The 18842-nt window shown below is 36.7% G+C and overlaps 1 protein-coding gene and 1 non-coding gene across 2 annotated transcripts; one reads left to right on the top strand and one right to left on the bottom strand.

Moving 5' to 3' along the window:
* Positions 1-9046: 9046 nt before the first annotated feature.
* LOC127793618 (small nucleolar RNA R71) lies at positions 9047-9153 on the bottom strand. The gene has a single exon (XR_008021459.1). It is a non-coding gene; the product is annotated as a small nucleolar RNA R71 (small nucleolar RNA).
* Positions 9154-9958: 805 nt separating this feature from the next.
* On the top strand, positions 9959-11272 carry LOC127798941 (uncharacterized). The gene has a single exon (XM_052332635.1). The coding sequence runs from the start codon at positions 9959-9961 to the stop codon at positions 11270-11272; it is 1314 nt and encodes a 437-aa protein (XP_052188595.1).
* Positions 11273-18842: the final 7570 nt, after the last annotated feature.

The raw sequence follows: 18842 nt of genomic DNA, 5'->3' as shown, positions 1-18842 counted from the left end.
ATGAGATTATGATTTATGTTGAGAAGTTAAAGTAAGATGGGAGTATGATTTGTATTGAAAAGGTATTTATATATAGATATATGTTAGATGTTGTATGATAGCAAAATGAGGATTATTACATGTATACATATTGGATAACGATTAAGGTGTTAAGTAGAAGATTGGATTGGGAGAGGTGAATTACAATTGAAGTTGGAGAATGGACAACTATATATATTTTACATGTAAAATAATGAGCAAATATAAATTTCAATTAGAGTTGGAGTCCGAATTGGACGAGGACTTGGGTGCATATAATTTTAAATTGTGAGGATAGTATTAAATGGGATTTAGATTATGTGGAATTTTGGATTTTAGGAAATAATAAATGGGAAGATAATTAAGAAAAAAATAAGAGGATTTGAAGATAAATTCGTGCGAGAGGATATTAACAGTTTGAAATTGTGAAGTTGATAAAAGATTAGGAGTTTGAAATTGATAAAGGATTAGGAGTTGAAATTGATAAAGGATTAGGACTTATGGATTTCTCCTCTATATATATACCCATAGAGCTTATATTTTTCTTCACGCCACAAGAAAAAGAAGAGAGCCCAAGAAGTTGTAGGAGAAGTTGTTTTGCAAAATTCGAGTCCAATCAAGAATTATAAGGCAAGTTTTATTACTCATTCTTCATTTTGGATTGCAAGTTCCATTACTCCTTCCTTCTCTATTTTGGATTGCAAATTCTATTACTCCTTCTCCCTTTTGGATTGCAAGTTCTATTATTCTTTCTCCCATTTAGAGTGCAAGTCCTATTATTTCTTCTTTCTTTTGGGTTGCAAGTTCCTACAACCTCTTTTTCTTTTAGAGGCAAGTTCTCAGATTTTTATCGCAGTCAATATATATATGTATATGTGTCCAGTGAGTTCTTGTTTTATTGGGCAAGTCTTGTATTTTTCCTTACAACGATTTGTTCCAATACGATCTTTGAATCATTCTTGAGATTGTTTCATATCGATTGGGATTTGTTTTCTCAAGTTTCTTTCAGAATGGTGTAGCTATGGTAGGTTTGTATCAGAACAAGAATGCTAATATCATATGTTTTATTTAATAAGATGGTTCAGGTATCCGAATGAAATGCCCCACATCTGGATGGTTTTGTTTGATAATTGTGTCTGATATCCGAATGCATCTGCCAATATTCAAATATGCAAATATATGTGATATCCAAATGTCATATACAATATCCTAATGCTTTCCCTTATATCTGAACACAAGATAATGATATCCGAATATGTCTCATAATATGGAGCATTTCACATCCGAATGACTTGAATCATATCCGAATATGTGAGCCTAATATCCGAATGCTAGCATATGATATTCGAATACCCTCGTATCTAAAAGCCTCATATCCGAATACTCTATCTAATATTCAAATGTGATCCTAAGTATATCCAAATGCAAGTTATTATACGAATGCAAGTCATTATTTGAATGCAAGGATAAATATTCATAAATATTGAAATCCCACATCAGAATATGATAAATCTCTCATGCTTATGCCATTAATCAAGAGTCCTAATAGTTATACAATCCAATAGTTTGATGAATCCAATAGTTTGATGAAGGTTATATCTTGTGCTTAGCATTGTTATGTCGCATGCATGATTTTATGTGCATATATCTTGGTATGAGCATGGAGCACGACTTTATGTGGAGAACTTCATATTGTGTGCAAGCATGTCTATGTGCATTGCGTTGTATGAGGCAGCTTAGTCCGCGGGGCGCAAGGCTCACAGTTCAGTTTCAGATTCAGTTTTAGATTCGCTCGCCTGGTGTCAACCAGGGGGCTAGGGGCGCAAGGCCCACAGTACAGTTACAGTTCAATTTTAGTTTTAGATTATGTGCATTAACATTTATCATATATGTGTAGCTATACAGTTGATGAATAATCCCTCAGTGCAAGATCAATTAATACTTCATGAGTATCGATATTCCTTGATTCAGCTACAGTTTTATTTCATGATTATTACTTGCTAAGCCTTGTGGGTCACCTTGTATTCTTCACCATTCCAGGGCGGTTCTAGACGTTGGGTCTAGCAGTGTCAGGCAGTAGGGTGTGTACAGGTAGCTGCTCAAAAACAAAAGATTTCTGGGAGTTGTTCATGTCTTGAGATTTCTAGAATATGTTTAGATGAGGGATTTTTAGCCAGTATTTATTGTTTCAGTTTATGACAGTTCATAGTTGTTACAGTACGACTGAGATGTTCTCAGTTAGGATGTGTTCAGTTAGTCAATTTTATTAATGATTCCAGATTTTCAAATTTTTAGTGAGTATTTATTTTGTCTCTCTTCTAGTAGCACCTCTTCGGCGACAGTTCTAGAAGAGGGGGTGTTACACTCTTGCTAGATCCATAAAAACTAGGGCATGCAGATTCTTGAATTTATAGGCCCTCTGGGTCTCGTGAATTCCCCATTAATTCCTCTGTTTATATATGGAAGTGCTTCAAGGGGAAAACATGTCCAGTTTTTCAAATTTTTAGACACTTGAAAAGGCCCTTCATGTACCTAAGTTGTCACTCTTGCTACAATCCTGGGATTTTGTTTGAATCCATATTGAATCAACTGTTGCTTTAGAAGAAAGTTAAAGGAAACGGTTATTCAAGTGCAAAGTGTTGTGATAGGCCATCTGATTTTGTTAATTTTTCAACGGGTGCTTTGTTGAGTGTTGTAAACAGTCTCCTGGGGTGTATTGGAAACCAAACTCAAAGAAGATAACATGAGAGATTAATGGAAATATGGATTCATTTCTAATTACGGACGTAGGCATTATGCCAAATTGTGAAAACAAAAAATATGGATGCCCTTTAATTGCGAACGTAGGCATCACATCGAACCATGAAAACAGACTATTAATGTTCTATTTGTGGACCTAGGCATTACGCCGAACTGCAAAACCAAAAAATGAATATTCTTTCTAGTTGTTGACGTAAGCATTACGTTGAACCGTTAAAACAAAATATAAGTACTCTAATTGCGAATGTAGGCATTGCATTGAATCGCCAAAACAAAATGTGCATATTCTTTCTAATCGCGGACGTAGGCATTACGTCGAACTGCGAAAACAAAAATATGGATTTTCTTACTAATCGTAGATGTAAGTACTATGTCAAACCACGAAAATAAAACTAATTGCGGACATAGGTGTTACACCGAACCGCAAAAATAAAACTAATTTTTGATGTAGACATTATGTCGAATTGCGAAAAAAATATGGGTATTCTAATTGTGGACGTAGGCATTACTCCGAATCACGAACACAAAATATATGGATATTCTTTTTAATTACAAACGTAGGCATTACGCCAATAATTCTAGCAAGCATATACAAACAAAACTGGGGAGTCACGACATTATGATAAACAAGTCTGTTAAGATGTCTAGGGGTCAATAATGCCAACAAGAAAAATAAATCGCCTTGGACACATGCAACAAAAGTTATTCTCAACAAACCTGTTGGCCCACGCATAGCCCGGTAATGAGGGAAAAGTAAAAGGTCTGGTGTCTCACTTATAGCCCAGCAACGAGTAGAAAATGAAGCTCGTTGCCTCGTGCATAGCTTGACAACGAGAAAAACACAAGCTCGTTGTCCCGCTTACAACCCAACAATGAGGAAAAAATGAGCCCGTTGTCACGCACATAGCTCAGCAATGAGGAAAACACAAGCTCGTTGCCTTACTTATAGCTTGACAAGGAGGTGAAAAACTTGAGGCTTGTTGTCCCCCTTATAGCCCGACAACGAGGTAAAAACAAAAAAGACTTGTTGCCCTGCTTATAGCTAGATAACGAGGAGAAAAACAAGCTTGTTGCCTCGTGTAGATCTCGCCAACATGGTGAAAACAAAAGGTCGTTGTCCCATTAACAACCTAATAACAAGGTAAAAACAAAAGGCATGTTGTCCCGTTAACAACTTGGCAACGAGGAGAAAAACATGCCCATTATCCTGCGCGTAGCTCGACAATGAGGGAAAACAAGCCCATTCTCCTACACATAGCCCGATAATGAGGGAAAACTGAAAGTAAAGGAAGATCGTTATGGGGGCAAGCAGCGTAGTTCAAAACATTTTGAACTTTACCCCGATCCCAACGATTGGATCAACGTCGAAATCAAATCATTCACATACAAATAAAATAAATCTAACCTTTAGATGTTCGAGTCATTTGCGGATTCGAACCGTCTAAGCATCCGGCCTCTAACTTGTGATGCGCAACACGCGTCTGTTGGCAAGGAGAGTAGAATAAGAGTGCTAGCTCCTTCTCCTTTTTGTGACTTGTGTATGGACAAAAAAGAATGCTTATGTTTCAAATCGATGCTAAAAAGAAACGGGGAAGAGTGAATGACATTCGTTTTTCAACTCTCGAAAAAACACACAACCAACCATTAATTTTGGGCAACTGATGTGAGAATTTATTCACACATTTATTGGTCATAATTGAATAGTGTTTTTAGTATTTTATATGTGTTTGATCTAAAATTATCTAGTATTTTTAGTTTTCTTTGTATATATTTAATTTTTAGTATTTCTTGTTATTTTACCAGAATATTGTTTGGTGTTTGGTTTAAAAGAAAATAAAATAAAAAAATAATAAAAATAAAAAGAAAATAAAAAATAATAAAAATAAAAAGAAAGAAAAAAATTATAAAGTTAATTTTAAAATTAATACTATAAATTAATAGTATAATTTAAATAAGAAAAATATAAATAATAAGTATTATAATATAATTAAAGTTAATATAAATAAGAGTTTATTAAATATTATATTTTATATTATATTATATATTATTTATATATATGATATATTACATATTATACTATATTACATATTATACTATTTATATATATATATATTATATAAAGTAACGTGAACATGGGGTTATGTGGGCTGTGTGTGATATATATATTTATATTATATTAATATATGAATGAGAGTGGTGTGAATGTGTGGGTTAGGGTGGACCTTGTGCATGCATTTAATAGATATATATATATATATATAATAATGTGATGCTTTGTGAAGGGAGAGGAATTCGGCAGAGGCGCACAGGAAAGGATTTAGGAATTGGGCAGCGGCGCACTATAATACTCCATATTTTTGTGAAGATGCCACGTATTTTAAGTGAGTTTAAAATATCGAAAATATGTTTGAATTGGCAACGAATGACCAAATTAGTCGTAGGGAGTACCCTAGAGCTTAGATACCTAAGGTTAAAGGTATATTTTTGATGAGCGTCTCGAGGCGAGATTTATGACGCTGAAAGAAATCAAATCAGAAATGGTTTTCGGTTAAGCTAAGTTGTAGCCTAAAAAGACCGAATGATGGTAAGGGGCTTCCAAAAAATTATATATATTCAGTAATTTTGAGTTATTAATTTTGGGATTTTAAGTATCTCGATAAATTTGATGTTTGAGGGTGTAATTGTAATTAGAAAATTATCCAAACGAAATAAGGATGAAATTAAGAGCTTATGTGGTAAAAGATTGAAGTTGAGGACTTGAAATAAGGGCCAAAGTGTTATTTGAAAGAAGTTTGGGGTTTTAACTTGGATTCTAAAAGTTCAATTCATTCTAGTTTTGGATTTCAAAAGCCACTCAATTATGGCTTTGAGTCTTTGGAGTCCATGGCTAAGATTTTGACAAGTGGCATAATGTGATTGGTTGGAGAAATCTATAAAAAGACACCATGGGTTCTTCACAAATCATTCCAACCAAGTTTGAGGAGTGAAGCACTCTAAGAGGAGGAGCTTGCTCTAGAGAGAGAGAAGGGAGTTCGGCAAGAAAGCGGGAAGAGAGCGGCGGAGAACGAGCCTCGTTGGAGTTGCGGGTCTTCGCCGGAATTCACCAAAATCAGTTAGCAAAAAAGCAAGGTAAGTCCGATTTTTTTGATAATCCTGTAAAGGGGGAAGAGAGGGTCGCGTAGGTTCAAACGGGGGTCGAATCGGAGTTAAAACGAGGGAGATATGACCGAAATACCAAACCGAGGCGTTGCTGTCTGAAATCTGCTGCCTGCGCGTGAGTTACACGCGCCGAAAAATGCCTGCGCGTGAGGGGCTTATTTTTCTCCAAAGTTTCTATTTATACCCCTAATTTAATACCCTTCAACCTTATGTAAAAATATTTGAGTTTAGGTTTACCAAAACATGTGTTTTCTACAGAAACCTAGGCCGTTTGCAGTGAAACCGTACCATTTAAGAGATAAACCAACAAGGTGAGACTCCTATACTCTAAATCCTATTTTTTATTCTCTTATGAGAGACTTCTATTGCATGAGACGTGTTTCGTGAAGTTCTTACACATAAACGCTTGTTATTCTCTTACGTGAAATCATGTTGCATATATGAACTGTACTTTTTTGAAAAATATATGCTGTTGGCTTTTTTTAACTGTTGCATTTATAAAATTCGTGTGGCCATACTGTTGTACCTATTTGTTGTTGGCCGAGGGCAAAAGTCGGATATCCCTCGAGAGGCGCTATGCGTGCGCCATCGAGAAAGCTCTCGTGGGGAAGATCGTGAGCCTAAGGGACAACGGATGTGGTGCTTGCATGAGTGCTATAAGGTCGGGCCGAAGTGACATGGTTAGGGACCTCCAGAGAGGTGCTATGCGTGCGCCATTGAGAAAGCTCTCGTTGGAGGAGGCTAACATGTTCACGAGGCACTTCGGAGTAGTTCTCGTTGTCTTCTCATACATTTTATACCTGATCATGCATCGATATAAACTATTTTTTTTTTTGGAGTTTCTCGCTAGAAGATTCATCTTCTAATTGGACTATGTCCCTGAAATATTCAAACGTTCCAGGTTCGACGAGCGGCTCTAAGGGAAAGGAGGTAGCTGAAGAATAAGTTTAGTTTGCTGTCTATAGCATGTTTAGAATATTTTCATTTATATGCGAACCTATGTATGTCTTGGATATGTTTAAGACGTTCAGTTATATCTTACGAGAGATGATGTCCATGTAATTCATTTTGTAAACGTCTTGAACAATTTTATGATAAATAAAGTATTATGGTTGTGAACCATATCAGGTTCGATCTAGCTTCCGCATTAGAGATTTTAACGTCTGTCTTAGCTATTCGATTATTAGGTTTGTTAAGCTGAGAAGGTGTAAATTTGGATTTTTGGGATATTGTGTGATGTATGATAGCTATTGTGATATGAAAACTTTTTATATTCTCGAAATCCTAAGTCAAAACACGCTCAAGAAATTTGGGGTGTTACACGCACGGACTGAAGGATTGAGCTTGAAGAGGTGCACAGCAGAGGATTAATTTGGAGTTGCTGCATGGCACACAGGATTTGATTTTTGGAGGGCAGCAACGCACAGAGAATTGAAGAAGAAATTGGTGGGCGACAGCGGAACTGAAGGAACTGAAAGACAGGAAGCACGACGCGCACAGAGGGACTTAAGGAGTAAATTGCAGCCGCACAAAAAAGCAAAACAACCACCGAAATCATCAATTTTGGGGAAGAAGAATTCTAATTAATTTCTTGGATTATTAATTCTTTTGTTCTTAAATTAATTCTTGGATTTTAATTATGTTTTTCTGGAATTTAGTTATGATGATTTCTATTATTATGGTTGGCTAAATTTATTGTTAGCTAAGGTAACGAGATAGCCACGAGACAATGTTGTGATTGATATTATTTTTGGTTAATTTGATTTATGTTTATTTCATGTGATTATGTGATATGGTTATTATTGTTTTGACAGCCTGATCACCTGTTAAATGATTTTATGAACATAGATGATACAGACCAAGTAATTCTATGTTAAGCTTTGCATATCACATAACTTGGATTGGATATTGAAACGGACCAAGTATGAATATTCATCTTTGCGGTAACTTGAATTTGCTTGAATTAGTAATTTGAGTTAGTGAATTTCACAAAACTTAATGCGTCGTTAATTAATTGATTTTACATGGACCAAGTGTAGAATTAGTGATTAGCGATAGTTTTGTTATACCTGGACCAAAGGGTAATAAATAAGTTATGAAATTCTGCCATCACATGTAAGTAAAATCCATCTAATTAACTTATTTGGTAAGGATTACAACATTCTCATAGGTGAATTGAATACCTTAGCTATCCTAACTCTCTATTTTAACCTATCCGATTGTTCTTTATTTTGTTATTTTCAATACGTCGTATTCTTCTTACTTTATTTTGTCTTTATTTTGTAGTTAGTTGATATTATCTCTAATTTGATTTTTCTAGATAAAGAATAGGATTGCTCTGTTTCGGTACTTGTTTCAACAGTCCCCGTGGGAACGATACTTTACTCATTCACTCTATTACTTGATCGACTGGTGCACTTGCCATTGCATTTTAGGCACATCAAGTTTTTGGCGCCGTTGCCAGGGACTGTTTGTTAACAATATTGAGATTTGCAATTCTTACTTTAATCTGGAATCAATTTCTGTTTTTTAATTTTATAGTTATTTATTTATTTATTTAATTCATTCATTCATTTATTTATTAATTTATTTATTTATTTATTTTAGGTGGATCTCATGGATGACCCGTGCTAGAAAATCTGAGTTGATAGATTTTGATTCGGAAATTGAAAGAACATTTCATAGATTGAATAACCAACAAAAAGAGATTATGGAAGAAGAAGATCAAAATATAGGAGCCCAGAGGTCATTAAGGGATTATGCATCACCTTCCGTTATTGGCATTGCCTCAAGTATTCATAGGCCGGCAGTACAAGCTAACAACTTTGAGATCAACCCTGCAATCATCCAAATGATGCAAGCCACGGTTCAATTTGGTGGCTCCGTTAATGATGACCCAAATGCACACATCGCCAACTTCTTGGAGATTTGTGATACTTTCAAGCATAACGGAGTCTCTGATGATGTTATACGCCTAAGATTGTTCCCATTCTCATTGAGAGACAAGGCGAAAGCATGGTTGAGTTCACTTCCACCAGGTTCTATCACCACATGGGATGTTATGGCCTAGAAGTTTCTAGCTAAGTACTTTCCACCATCAAAAACTGCAAAGATGCGAAATGATATCACTACTTTTGTGCAGTTTGAGATGGAGACATTGTATGAAGCCTGGGAGCCCTTCAAGGAGTTGTTAAGGAAATGTCCACACCACCAATTACCCGTGTGGCTTCAGGTACAAACTTTCTATAATGGATTATCTTATACTAATCGTTCTATGATTGATGCAGCTGCAGGAGGTACCATTATGAGGAAGACACCTGATGAAGCTTATGAGTTGTTGGATGAAATGGCGTCTAATAGTTATCAATGGCAAGCTGACAGGTTACCAATGAGGAGACCGATAGTAGGACATGAAGTGAGCAACATCAATTCTTTATTTGCTCAAGTGGCCGCCCTTAATGCAAAGTTGGACAATTTATGCAACCTATCCATGCCTACCAGGAGCATCACTTGTGACTTATGTGGAGCAGTAGGACACGGTTCAGTAGAGTGCCAAATGGGGAATACTTTTGCAAATGTGTCAGAATCTGCTAACTTTGTAGGGAATCTCCATCGTCAACAACATAATTCATACAGCAATGTTTACAATCCAGGATGGCGCAATCACCCTAACCTCTCATGGAGCAATCATAATGCCATAAACCATCAAGCACCTTCTGGATTCTAGCCACAACAAGAAAAGAAACCAAGCTTGGAGGAGTTGATGACCAAGTTTGTAAATACTGCTGAGACAAGATTCCAAGGTATGGAAACTAAATTTCAAAACCAGGAGGCATCTATTCGAAACTTGGAGGTACAGGTTGGGCAAATTGCCAAGATGCTTTCTTCTAGGCCCCAAGGTTCTCTACCAAGCAACACAGAGACCAATCCAAGAGAGCAAGCAAATGCCATCATGCTAAGGAGTGGAAAGGAGTTGTAGGATCCACCCAAAGCAAGTAAACCAGTGAGCAAGCAAGAGGGGATGATCCAAGGAGAAGTGGTTCCACCAAGGGAATCTTATGAGACCAAACTAAAAGAAACTGAGACAACACAAAGAAGGACAAACCAGATGGAAGCAAAATGTGAGTATGAGTGGTCACCAAAAATCAAGTTTTCAGATCCTAATGTCAAGCCGTACGTGCCACCATTGCCTTTCCCTCAAAGACTCAAGCAGCACCAAAATGAGCAATTCGCCAAGTTGTTTGAGATGTTAAAGAAGCTGCACATCAATATTCCATTTGTGGATGCTATCACACAAGTACCTAGCTACGCCAAGTTCTTAAAAGATATTTTAGCCAACAAGAGGAAGCTAGCAGAATTTGAGACAGTCAAGCTGAGTGAAGAATGCTCTGCCATTGTGCAAAACAAGTTGCCACAAAAGCTTAATGATCCAGGGAGTTTTACTATCCCTTGTATTATTGGTGATATTTGTTTTGATAAAGTTTTGTGTGATTTAGGAGCTAGTATTAATCTCATGCCTTTAACTATTTTCAGGAAACTAGGTTTGGGAGAACCAAAGCCTACCACAATCACTTTGCAGCTCGCGGATAGATCGATCAAGCATCCAAAAGGTATTGTGGAAGATGTTTTGGTAAAGGTAGAAAAATTCATATTCCCAGTTGATTTCATTGTCTTGGATATGATTGAGGACCTTGAGGTTCCCCTTATTTTAGGGAGGCCATTTCTAGCTACAGGTAAAGCTTTGATAGATGTCCAGCAAGGACAACTTGTGTTGAGGGTCCAAGATGACCAAGTAACGTTTAATGTGTTTCAGGCTCTCAAGCATCTAGCAGAAGACCAAACTTGTTATAGACTTGATGTTATTGACTATGTTGTGCATGATTGCTTCCAAGTTGACAGGTTTGAAGACCCTTTGGAGGGTTGTTTAGTAAAGACGACTACTACAGGTGGAGAGGATGATGCATATGAGGAGATTGTCAAGATGTTGGAAGCAAATTCACCCTCCTGCCAAACCTATACTAAGAAGCATGGGCCGAGATATGAGAAGCTAGAGAGACCATTGATGAAACCGCCCAAGCCATCCATTGAAGAGCCACCTTTACTTGAGCTTAAAGCCCTTCCATCTCATTTGAAATATGCATTTTTAGAAGGTTCTTCATCCTTACCTGTGATTATTTCATTCTTTTTGACAGGTGACGTGGAGGTAAGGTTGTTACAAGTGCTTAAGAAGCATAAAAGAGCTTTTGGTTGGACCATATCAGATATTCAAGGAATAAGCCCTTCCATCTGCACGCATAAGATACTTATGGAAGACAACTACAAACCAACCGTGTAGCCACAAAGAAGGCTCAACCCAATGATGCAAGACGTGGTTAAGAAAGAGGTGATCAAGCTTCTTAATGCAGGTATTATCTATCCCATCTCTGATAGTTCTTGGGTGAGTCCTGTTCAAGTAGTACCAAAAAAGGGTGGCATGACTGTTGTTGCAAATGAAAAGAATGATTTGATTCCTACTAGGAGAGTCACAGGATGGCGAGTGTGCATTGATTACAGGAAGCTGAATGATGCCACTAGGAAAGATCACTATCCCCTCCCTTTTATTGATCAAATGTTGGAAAGGTTAGCAGATAGGGATTACTATTGTTTCCTAGATGGTTATTCAGGATACAACCAGATTGCCATTGCCCCTGAGGACCAGGAGAAGACTACATTCACATGCCCTTATGGTACTTTTTCATTTAGGAGGATGCCATTTGGCTTATGCAATGCACCTGCGACTTTTCAACGTTGCATGATGGCAATCTTTCATGACATGATTGAGGATTTCATGGAAATATTTATGGATGATTTTTCTGTATTTGGCTCTTCCTTTGATGATTGTTTACATAACCTGTCTTTGGTTTTATAGCGTTGTGAGGATACTAACCTAGTTTTGAACTGGGAGAAGTGTCATTTCATGGTGCAAGAGGGCATTGTGCTAGGACACAAGGTTTCCCATGAGGGAATTCAAGTGGATCGTGCCAAGGTGGAGGTGATTGAGAAGTTGCCGCCACCTACTTCTGTCAAGGCTGTGAGGAGTTTCTTAGGACATGCCGGGTTTTATCGACGTTTCATCAAGGATTTTTCCTTTATCGCTAGACCTTTATCTAACTTATTATCCAAAGATGTTCCTTTTAACTTTTCTGATGATTGTTTGCAGGCTTTTCATACCCTGAAGGAGAAGTTGATCACGGCACCTGTAATGGTAGCACCAGATTGGACACTTCCATTCGAGCTTATGTGTGATGCCAGTGATAATGCAGTTGGAGCTATCTTAGGCCAACGAAAGGACAAGGTGTTTCAGACCATTTATTATGCTAGCAGGACCCTCACAGAAGCACAACAAAATTATGCCACTACAGAAAAAGAACTTCTTACAGTAATCTTTGCGATTGACAAATTTCATTCTTATTGATTTTATCCAAAGTTATTGTGTATACAGATCACGCGGCATTAAAGTACCTGTTGGCTAAGAAGGATGCGAAACCGAGACTCATTCGATGGATCTTGCTTCTTCAAGAGTTTGATTTGGAGATTAGAGACAAGAAAGGGACTGAAAACGTTATCGCAGACCACTTGTCACGAATGGAGCTTTCAATCATGGCGGAGCCGAACCCATCCCCTATTCAAGAGGAGTTCCCTGATGAACACCTATATGCAGTTAGGAGTTCACCTTTACCATGGTATGCGGATATTGTAAATTTCTTGGTTGGTAAGGTTATTCCACCTAATCTTTCATATCAACAAAGGAAGAAATTACTTTCTACAGCTAAGCATTATTTGTGGGAGGAGCCTTACTTATATAAGGTCTGTGCTGACCAGTTAATTCGCAGGTGTGTTCCTGAGGAGGAGGTAAGTCAGATTCTACACCATTGTCATGACAAGGAGGTAGGAGGTCACTTTGGCCCTACCAAAACAACATTCAAGGTGTTACAATCTGGTTTTTACTGGCCTACTATTTTCAAGGATGCCCACTCTTATGTTTCTGTTTGTGACAGGTGTCAAAGAGTTGGAAATTTGTCTAGGAAGAATGAGATGCCATTGAATAATATTTTAGTTTGTGAGTTGTTTGATGTTTGGGGTATTGACTTCATGGGCCCTTTTCCTAAATCTTCTCAAAATCAATATATTCTTGTTGCGGTGGATTATGTGTCCAAATGGGTGGAGGCCATTGTAACACCCGGTGTAATCGATTTTAAGAGAATAGCAAAGGAAGTAAGAAAACTTCCAAAAATACCCTTGAGAAGGTGATGGATCCTTGAGATTAAGAATGCCCATGAGAAGGGTATTTAATTTGGATAGAGAAATCCAATAAAAGGGTATTTTGATAAATTAAAAATAATTCCTATGTGGAATTAGGTGTGTAAGTAAATAAAAATCCCAATTTGGTATTTATGTGGAGATATATGGGATAAATAAATTCACAAAGAGTATTTGGGAATTTTGGAATTTAATTCCATAAAGGAAATTTAATTTTGGAAATAGGGAAAATGGTGGATATTAAATTATTTGAGGAGAATAATTATATTTTCCCTAAGTTGTGAATTAATGTGGTAATGTCACTTGGAGAGATGAGATTAAACTTGGAAGCCAAGGTTAGTGTCTTGTTGTGACACTTGGCATTTGTGGTTCAAGTATAATTGGGTGAATTAATTAAATGCGAAAGAAATGTTAATTGGTCTTGTAAGCATTTAATGAGAGGCATAATTATATGGATTAAAGTAAATCCAAAAGAAAATGGTAAATGGTCACCATTAATGCCTTGGAAAAATATGAGATTTAAATAAATGCAAAAAGAAAATGGGAAAAAGGTCATCCATTAATGTTTGGAAAATATGGAGATTTTATTAAATGAGAAAGAAAGTGTTTATGTCATTCAAGTGGTCTCTCATGTGATGGGGGAAAATGACCAAATTAAATAAATAGAAAAGAAATTCTATTTTTGAGATTTCAAGACAAGATCAAGGGTGGAGATCTAAGAAGACTAAATGGCATGGATTGTGCTTCTTGTGTTTTCTCCAAGAGAGAAGTCTTGTTTATTAATTTGGATGGTTGAGATTTAGTTTTCCCTTAAGCACATGGATTATGCCTTTAGTGAATGGCTAGGATGCATTCTTGAAATATGGGAAAACTAGTATAAAAAGGCAAGTGTGGGAGACTTGTCTCCCTTTTGGCCATTTGTAGAAATGAAGAGGGAAGAAAAGAAAGAAAGAGAAAGAAGTCTACATAGAGGGAAAGTGAAGAAAGAAAGAAGATGATGAAGAAAATCAAGGCAAGTATTCTTTCTTCTCCTTATTTTTGGTGTGCTTGTATGCAAAGATTAAGTGGCTTGTTGAAATGCCATTTTAGGTAGGAGAAAGTGATGTTGGAAGCTCTCTTGAAGTGAAGATTTAATTATTCAAGAAGAGGTAAGGGTTGGCCCCATGGGAGGGTGGCCTTGCAATGGGTTGTAAATATGTTTCATAAATGTATATGTTGCATTGGCATGTTCTTTTATGTTCACGAGACTTATGGCCATAGGTTAGTATGAGAACATGGTTGAAATGGTGGGTTGATGCCTCTAACCTTGGAGGGTTGAGAAGGCAAAGAAACCTAGCCACACTTGCATGCATTTGGCATCATATAACTTGTTATGTTCATATTTATTTTGCATTGCACCCTTATTGAGCTTAATAGCTCATGAGGTTTTTACCCTCACATGTAGGTTGTGAAAGCATGGTAAAGCAAAGGAAATGGTGGAATGGCATGTAGAAGCATGGAAAGAAGATTCAAGTGCATGTTATGGCTTATGGAAGCCTATGTTGTTATGTTTGATTTATGAGATGTAAACTTGTTTGGTTGGTGATGGCTTATTCAAGCCTAAGGTCATGTGTGTATTTTATATTTTGGAAATGTATGTTTCCATTTAGAGTGAGGTATTGGATTTTGTCCAATGGCATGTTGAAGCCTAAGCTTTGGTGAAGTGTATTTTTCATATGTTGAGGCATGTTGTAATAAATAAAAATAAGATGGATTTTGTTTATGAAATGAGGCTTTGGAATGAGAAAAGTGAAGGATTTGAGGCAAAATTTAAGGGTGTTTATTTTTCTGGAAATTATGGGTTTTTAAAGCCCAAAGAAAAGAAAAAAAAAAGGGGGGGGGGGGGGAAGAAGTGAAGAAGGCAGCAGGAGGCTGCTGGAAGCAGCCTGCGCGCGGGCAGGGCCGCTTGGGCAGCTGTGCGCGCGCGGGCTGCCGCGGCCGCGCGCGCACGGGCGGCCGTGCCAGAGCGTGGGCGCGCGGCTGGCGCGACCAGCGCCCAGCGGGGCCCCGGGCGCGCCAGCAGGCCCTGCCGGCCAATTTTTCTTAAAAATTTGGAATTTTGGGAAATTAAGAGGCATTTATAAATTGATTTTGGGCCCCGAAGGAATTTTCAAAATAAAGGGATTTTTCGGGCATTTTTGGAGAAAATGCCGAAATTTTGGAAAATTAAAAATTTGAGTTTTTCCTCCAAATTTGGTAATCAATCAAGGGATTGATTTAAATGGTGCTTTTATGGAGCCCGGTGAAAATTCTTAGATGGGAAAGAATTAAAAATAATTGAGAAAAGGGCGATTGGGCGTCCGAATGAGATTTTCTTTATAGCCAATGCGGTGTGGCTAAAGCCCAATTCTGCTAGTGAATCCTGGGATTCAGGGAAGGGAAGGACGAGCCTAGTTCCCACCTAGGGCGTTTCGTCTTGAAACATGGTCCACCCTTTGCCAAAGGCCGGGCAGGTGGACAATTCGGGTGATTGTTCACGAGTAACTCCCGTAAGTGGGAGCGGGGCGTTACAGCCATAGCTTGTCCTACTAATGATGCCAAGGTGGTAGTCAAGTTCTTAAAGAAACATATTTTTACACGTTTTGGCATACCTAGAGCCATCATTAGTGATGGTGGCACACACTTTTGTAATAAGCAATTTGATACTCTTTTGCGCAAGTATGGGGTAACCCATAAGGTGGCTACACCCTATCATCCCCAAACAAGTGGCCAGGTGGAAGTTTCCAATAGGGAGTTAAAGAGAATTCTTGAGAAAACTGTAAATGCATCTAGGAAAGATTGGTCCTTCAAGCTTGATGATGCATTATGGGCATATAGGACTGCATTTAAAACTACTATTGGCATGTCTCCATATAGGCTAGTGTTTGGAAAAGCATGTCATCTTCCTGTTGAGTTAGAGCATAAGGCATATTGGGCTATAAAATTTCTTAACTTTGACTGGCAAGATGCAGGTACTAATAGGAGATTGCAACTTAATGAGATGGAGGAATGTCGTGAAGCAGCATATGAGAATGCACGGATCTAGAAGGATAGGACTAAGAGATGGCATGATAAGCATATTAATAAGAAAGAGTTCAAGATTGGGGAGAAAGTTCTTCTCTACAATTCTAGGCTCAAGCTTTTCCCGGGCAAGTTGAAATCAAGATGGTATGGTCCTTTCACTGTTAACCAGGTACATCCTTATGGCGTTATGGAGATTTTCAAGGACACTGAAGAACCTTTCAAGGTTAATGGACATCGCCTAAAGCACTATGAAGATGGTGGATTCGAGAAGGGCAACTCAGTCCTTCAGCTGCAAGAGCCGAACTAGAGTCTCCAAGACAGTCAAGCTAATGACTATAAACAAGCGCTTCTTGGGAGGCAACCCAAGCTCTTTTTCCATTCTATTTTTATTCTTTCATTTTTTTTTAATAAATATGACCAATAACCCATACTTGTGATGATGTGTAGGTTCAAAAGAAAGAAAAATAAAGCTAATTCAATTTGGACTGGCTTGGGTATCCATAGTGTTCAATTATGTGGCCAGGGGAGTATTCATTTTTCATTCTCCTTTTTCTTTTTCTTTCACATTGAGGACAATGGGTTAAATAAGTTTGGGGGTGGAATTATTAATTGTTGATATATGCTATTGTTTTGCTTGGGTGTTTTTGATCTGAAATATTTTTTTGCAAAACTTATATCAGGTGCATAAATGGCCAACCCCTAAATGAGAAAATTTGTGAAAGATAAAATAAGAAGAACTTGTTATTTGGAATCATGATTTGCATTTGGGTTCTCTATTGTGTTTAACATTGAGTCTTTGATTTGGAATAGGCAATATCTTATAAACAAGATTAAGTATACTTGGGTTCTAAGATCATTGAAGTACATATTCTTTGTGAAGTTGTGTGAGTCGTGTGACTATGCATGAAAGATAACTGTAATGCTTTTCTTGTAATTGTTCCTTCTGAGCTAGGCCTAAACAGGGTTTAAGTAAATAGGGTGAATAATGTTGAGCGAGATGGAGCATAAAATGCACTCGTTCTGCAAAAAAAAAAAAAAAAAAAAAAAAAAACGAGATGGAGCATAAAATGCACTCGTTTAGTTAAAAAAAGAAGAAGAAGAAGAAGAAGAATGAGAAAGAAATAAAGAAAAAAAAAAAAGCAAAGAGAAAAAAAAGGAACCCTACTTTGCTACCTTTGTTTGTAGTAGTGAGAAGGAACGGTTGCAATAATGGTTGTTGCATTAGTTGATTGTGCAAGGTACATGACAAAGCATGATTGAGTTTAGAATTTTGTATGGATTTTGGAACTTGGGAATGTAAGTATGCTTAGTTTTCTTTATTTGCTATTGTTGCATTTTAGATTGAAGATTTAAATGTGGGCATAACAAAGGATTTAAATGTGATGAATGATTCCGAATATAAGTTTTGTGTTTTGAGAATATGATTTCTTTTCTTTGCTTGAGAACAAGCAATAATTCAAGTTTGGGGGTATTTGATGTGAGAATTTATTCACACATTTATTGGTCATAATTGAATAGTGTTTTTAGTATTTTATATGTGTTTGATCTAAAATTATCTAGTATTTTTAGTTTTCTTTGTATATATTTAATTTTTAGTATTTCTTGTTATTTTACCAGAATACTGTTTGGTATTTGGTTTAAAAGAAAATAAAATAAAAAAAATAAAAATAAAAATAAAATAAAAAAATTATAAAGTTAATTTTAAAATTAATACTATAAATTAATAGTATAATTTAAATAAGAAAAATATAAATAATAAGTATTATAATATAATTAAAGTTAATATAAATAAGAGTTTATTAAATATTATATTTTATATTATTTATATATATGATATATTACATATTATACTATTTATATTTATATATATATATATATTATATAAAGTAACGTGAACATGGGGTTATGTGGGCTGTGTGTGATATATATATTTATATTATATTAATATATGAATGAGAGTGGCGTGAATGTGTGGGTTAGGGTGGACCTTGTGCATGCATTTAATAGATATATATATATATATATAATAATGTGATGCTTTGTGAAGGGAGAGGAATTCGGCAAAGGCGCACAGGAAAGGATTTAGGAATTGGGCAGCGACGCACGGACTGAAGGATTGAGCTTGAAGAGGCCCACAGCAGAGGATTAATTTGGAGTTGCTGCATGGCACACAGGATTTGATTTTTGGAGGGCAGCAGCGCACAGAGAATTGAAGAAGAAATTGGTAGGCGACAGCGGAACTGAAGGAACTGAAAGACAAGAAGCACGACGCGCACAGAGGGACTTAAGGAGTAAATTGCATCCTCACAAAAAAGCAAAACAACCACCAAAATCATCAATTTTGGGGAAGAAGAATTCTAATTAATTTCTTGGATTATTAATTCTTTTGTTCTTAAATTAATTCTTGGATTTTAATTATGTTTTTCTGGAATTTAGTTATGATGATTTCTATTATTATGGTTGGCTAAATTTATTGTTAGCTAAGGTAACGAGATAGCCACGAGACAATGTTGTGATTGATATTATTTTTGGTTAATTTGATTTATGTTTATTTCATGTGATTA

Source organism: Diospyros lotus, chromosome 1, assembly GCF_014633365.1.
Source record: "Diospyros lotus cultivar Yz01 chromosome 1, ASM1463336v1, whole genome shotgun sequence".
Lineage (NCBI taxonomy): Eukaryota > Viridiplantae > Streptophyta > Magnoliopsida > Ericales > Ebenaceae > Diospyros > Diospyros lotus.
Note: the sequence above shows the minus strand (reverse complement) of the source record. Positions and strands in the feature narration are given on the sequence as shown.

What these genes read in the sequence shown, in the direction of transcription:
- LOC127798941 (XM_052332635.1), top strand. Translation starts at nt 9,959, where the DNA reads ATGATCCAAGGAGAAGTGGTTCCACCAAGGGAATCTTATGAGACCAAA.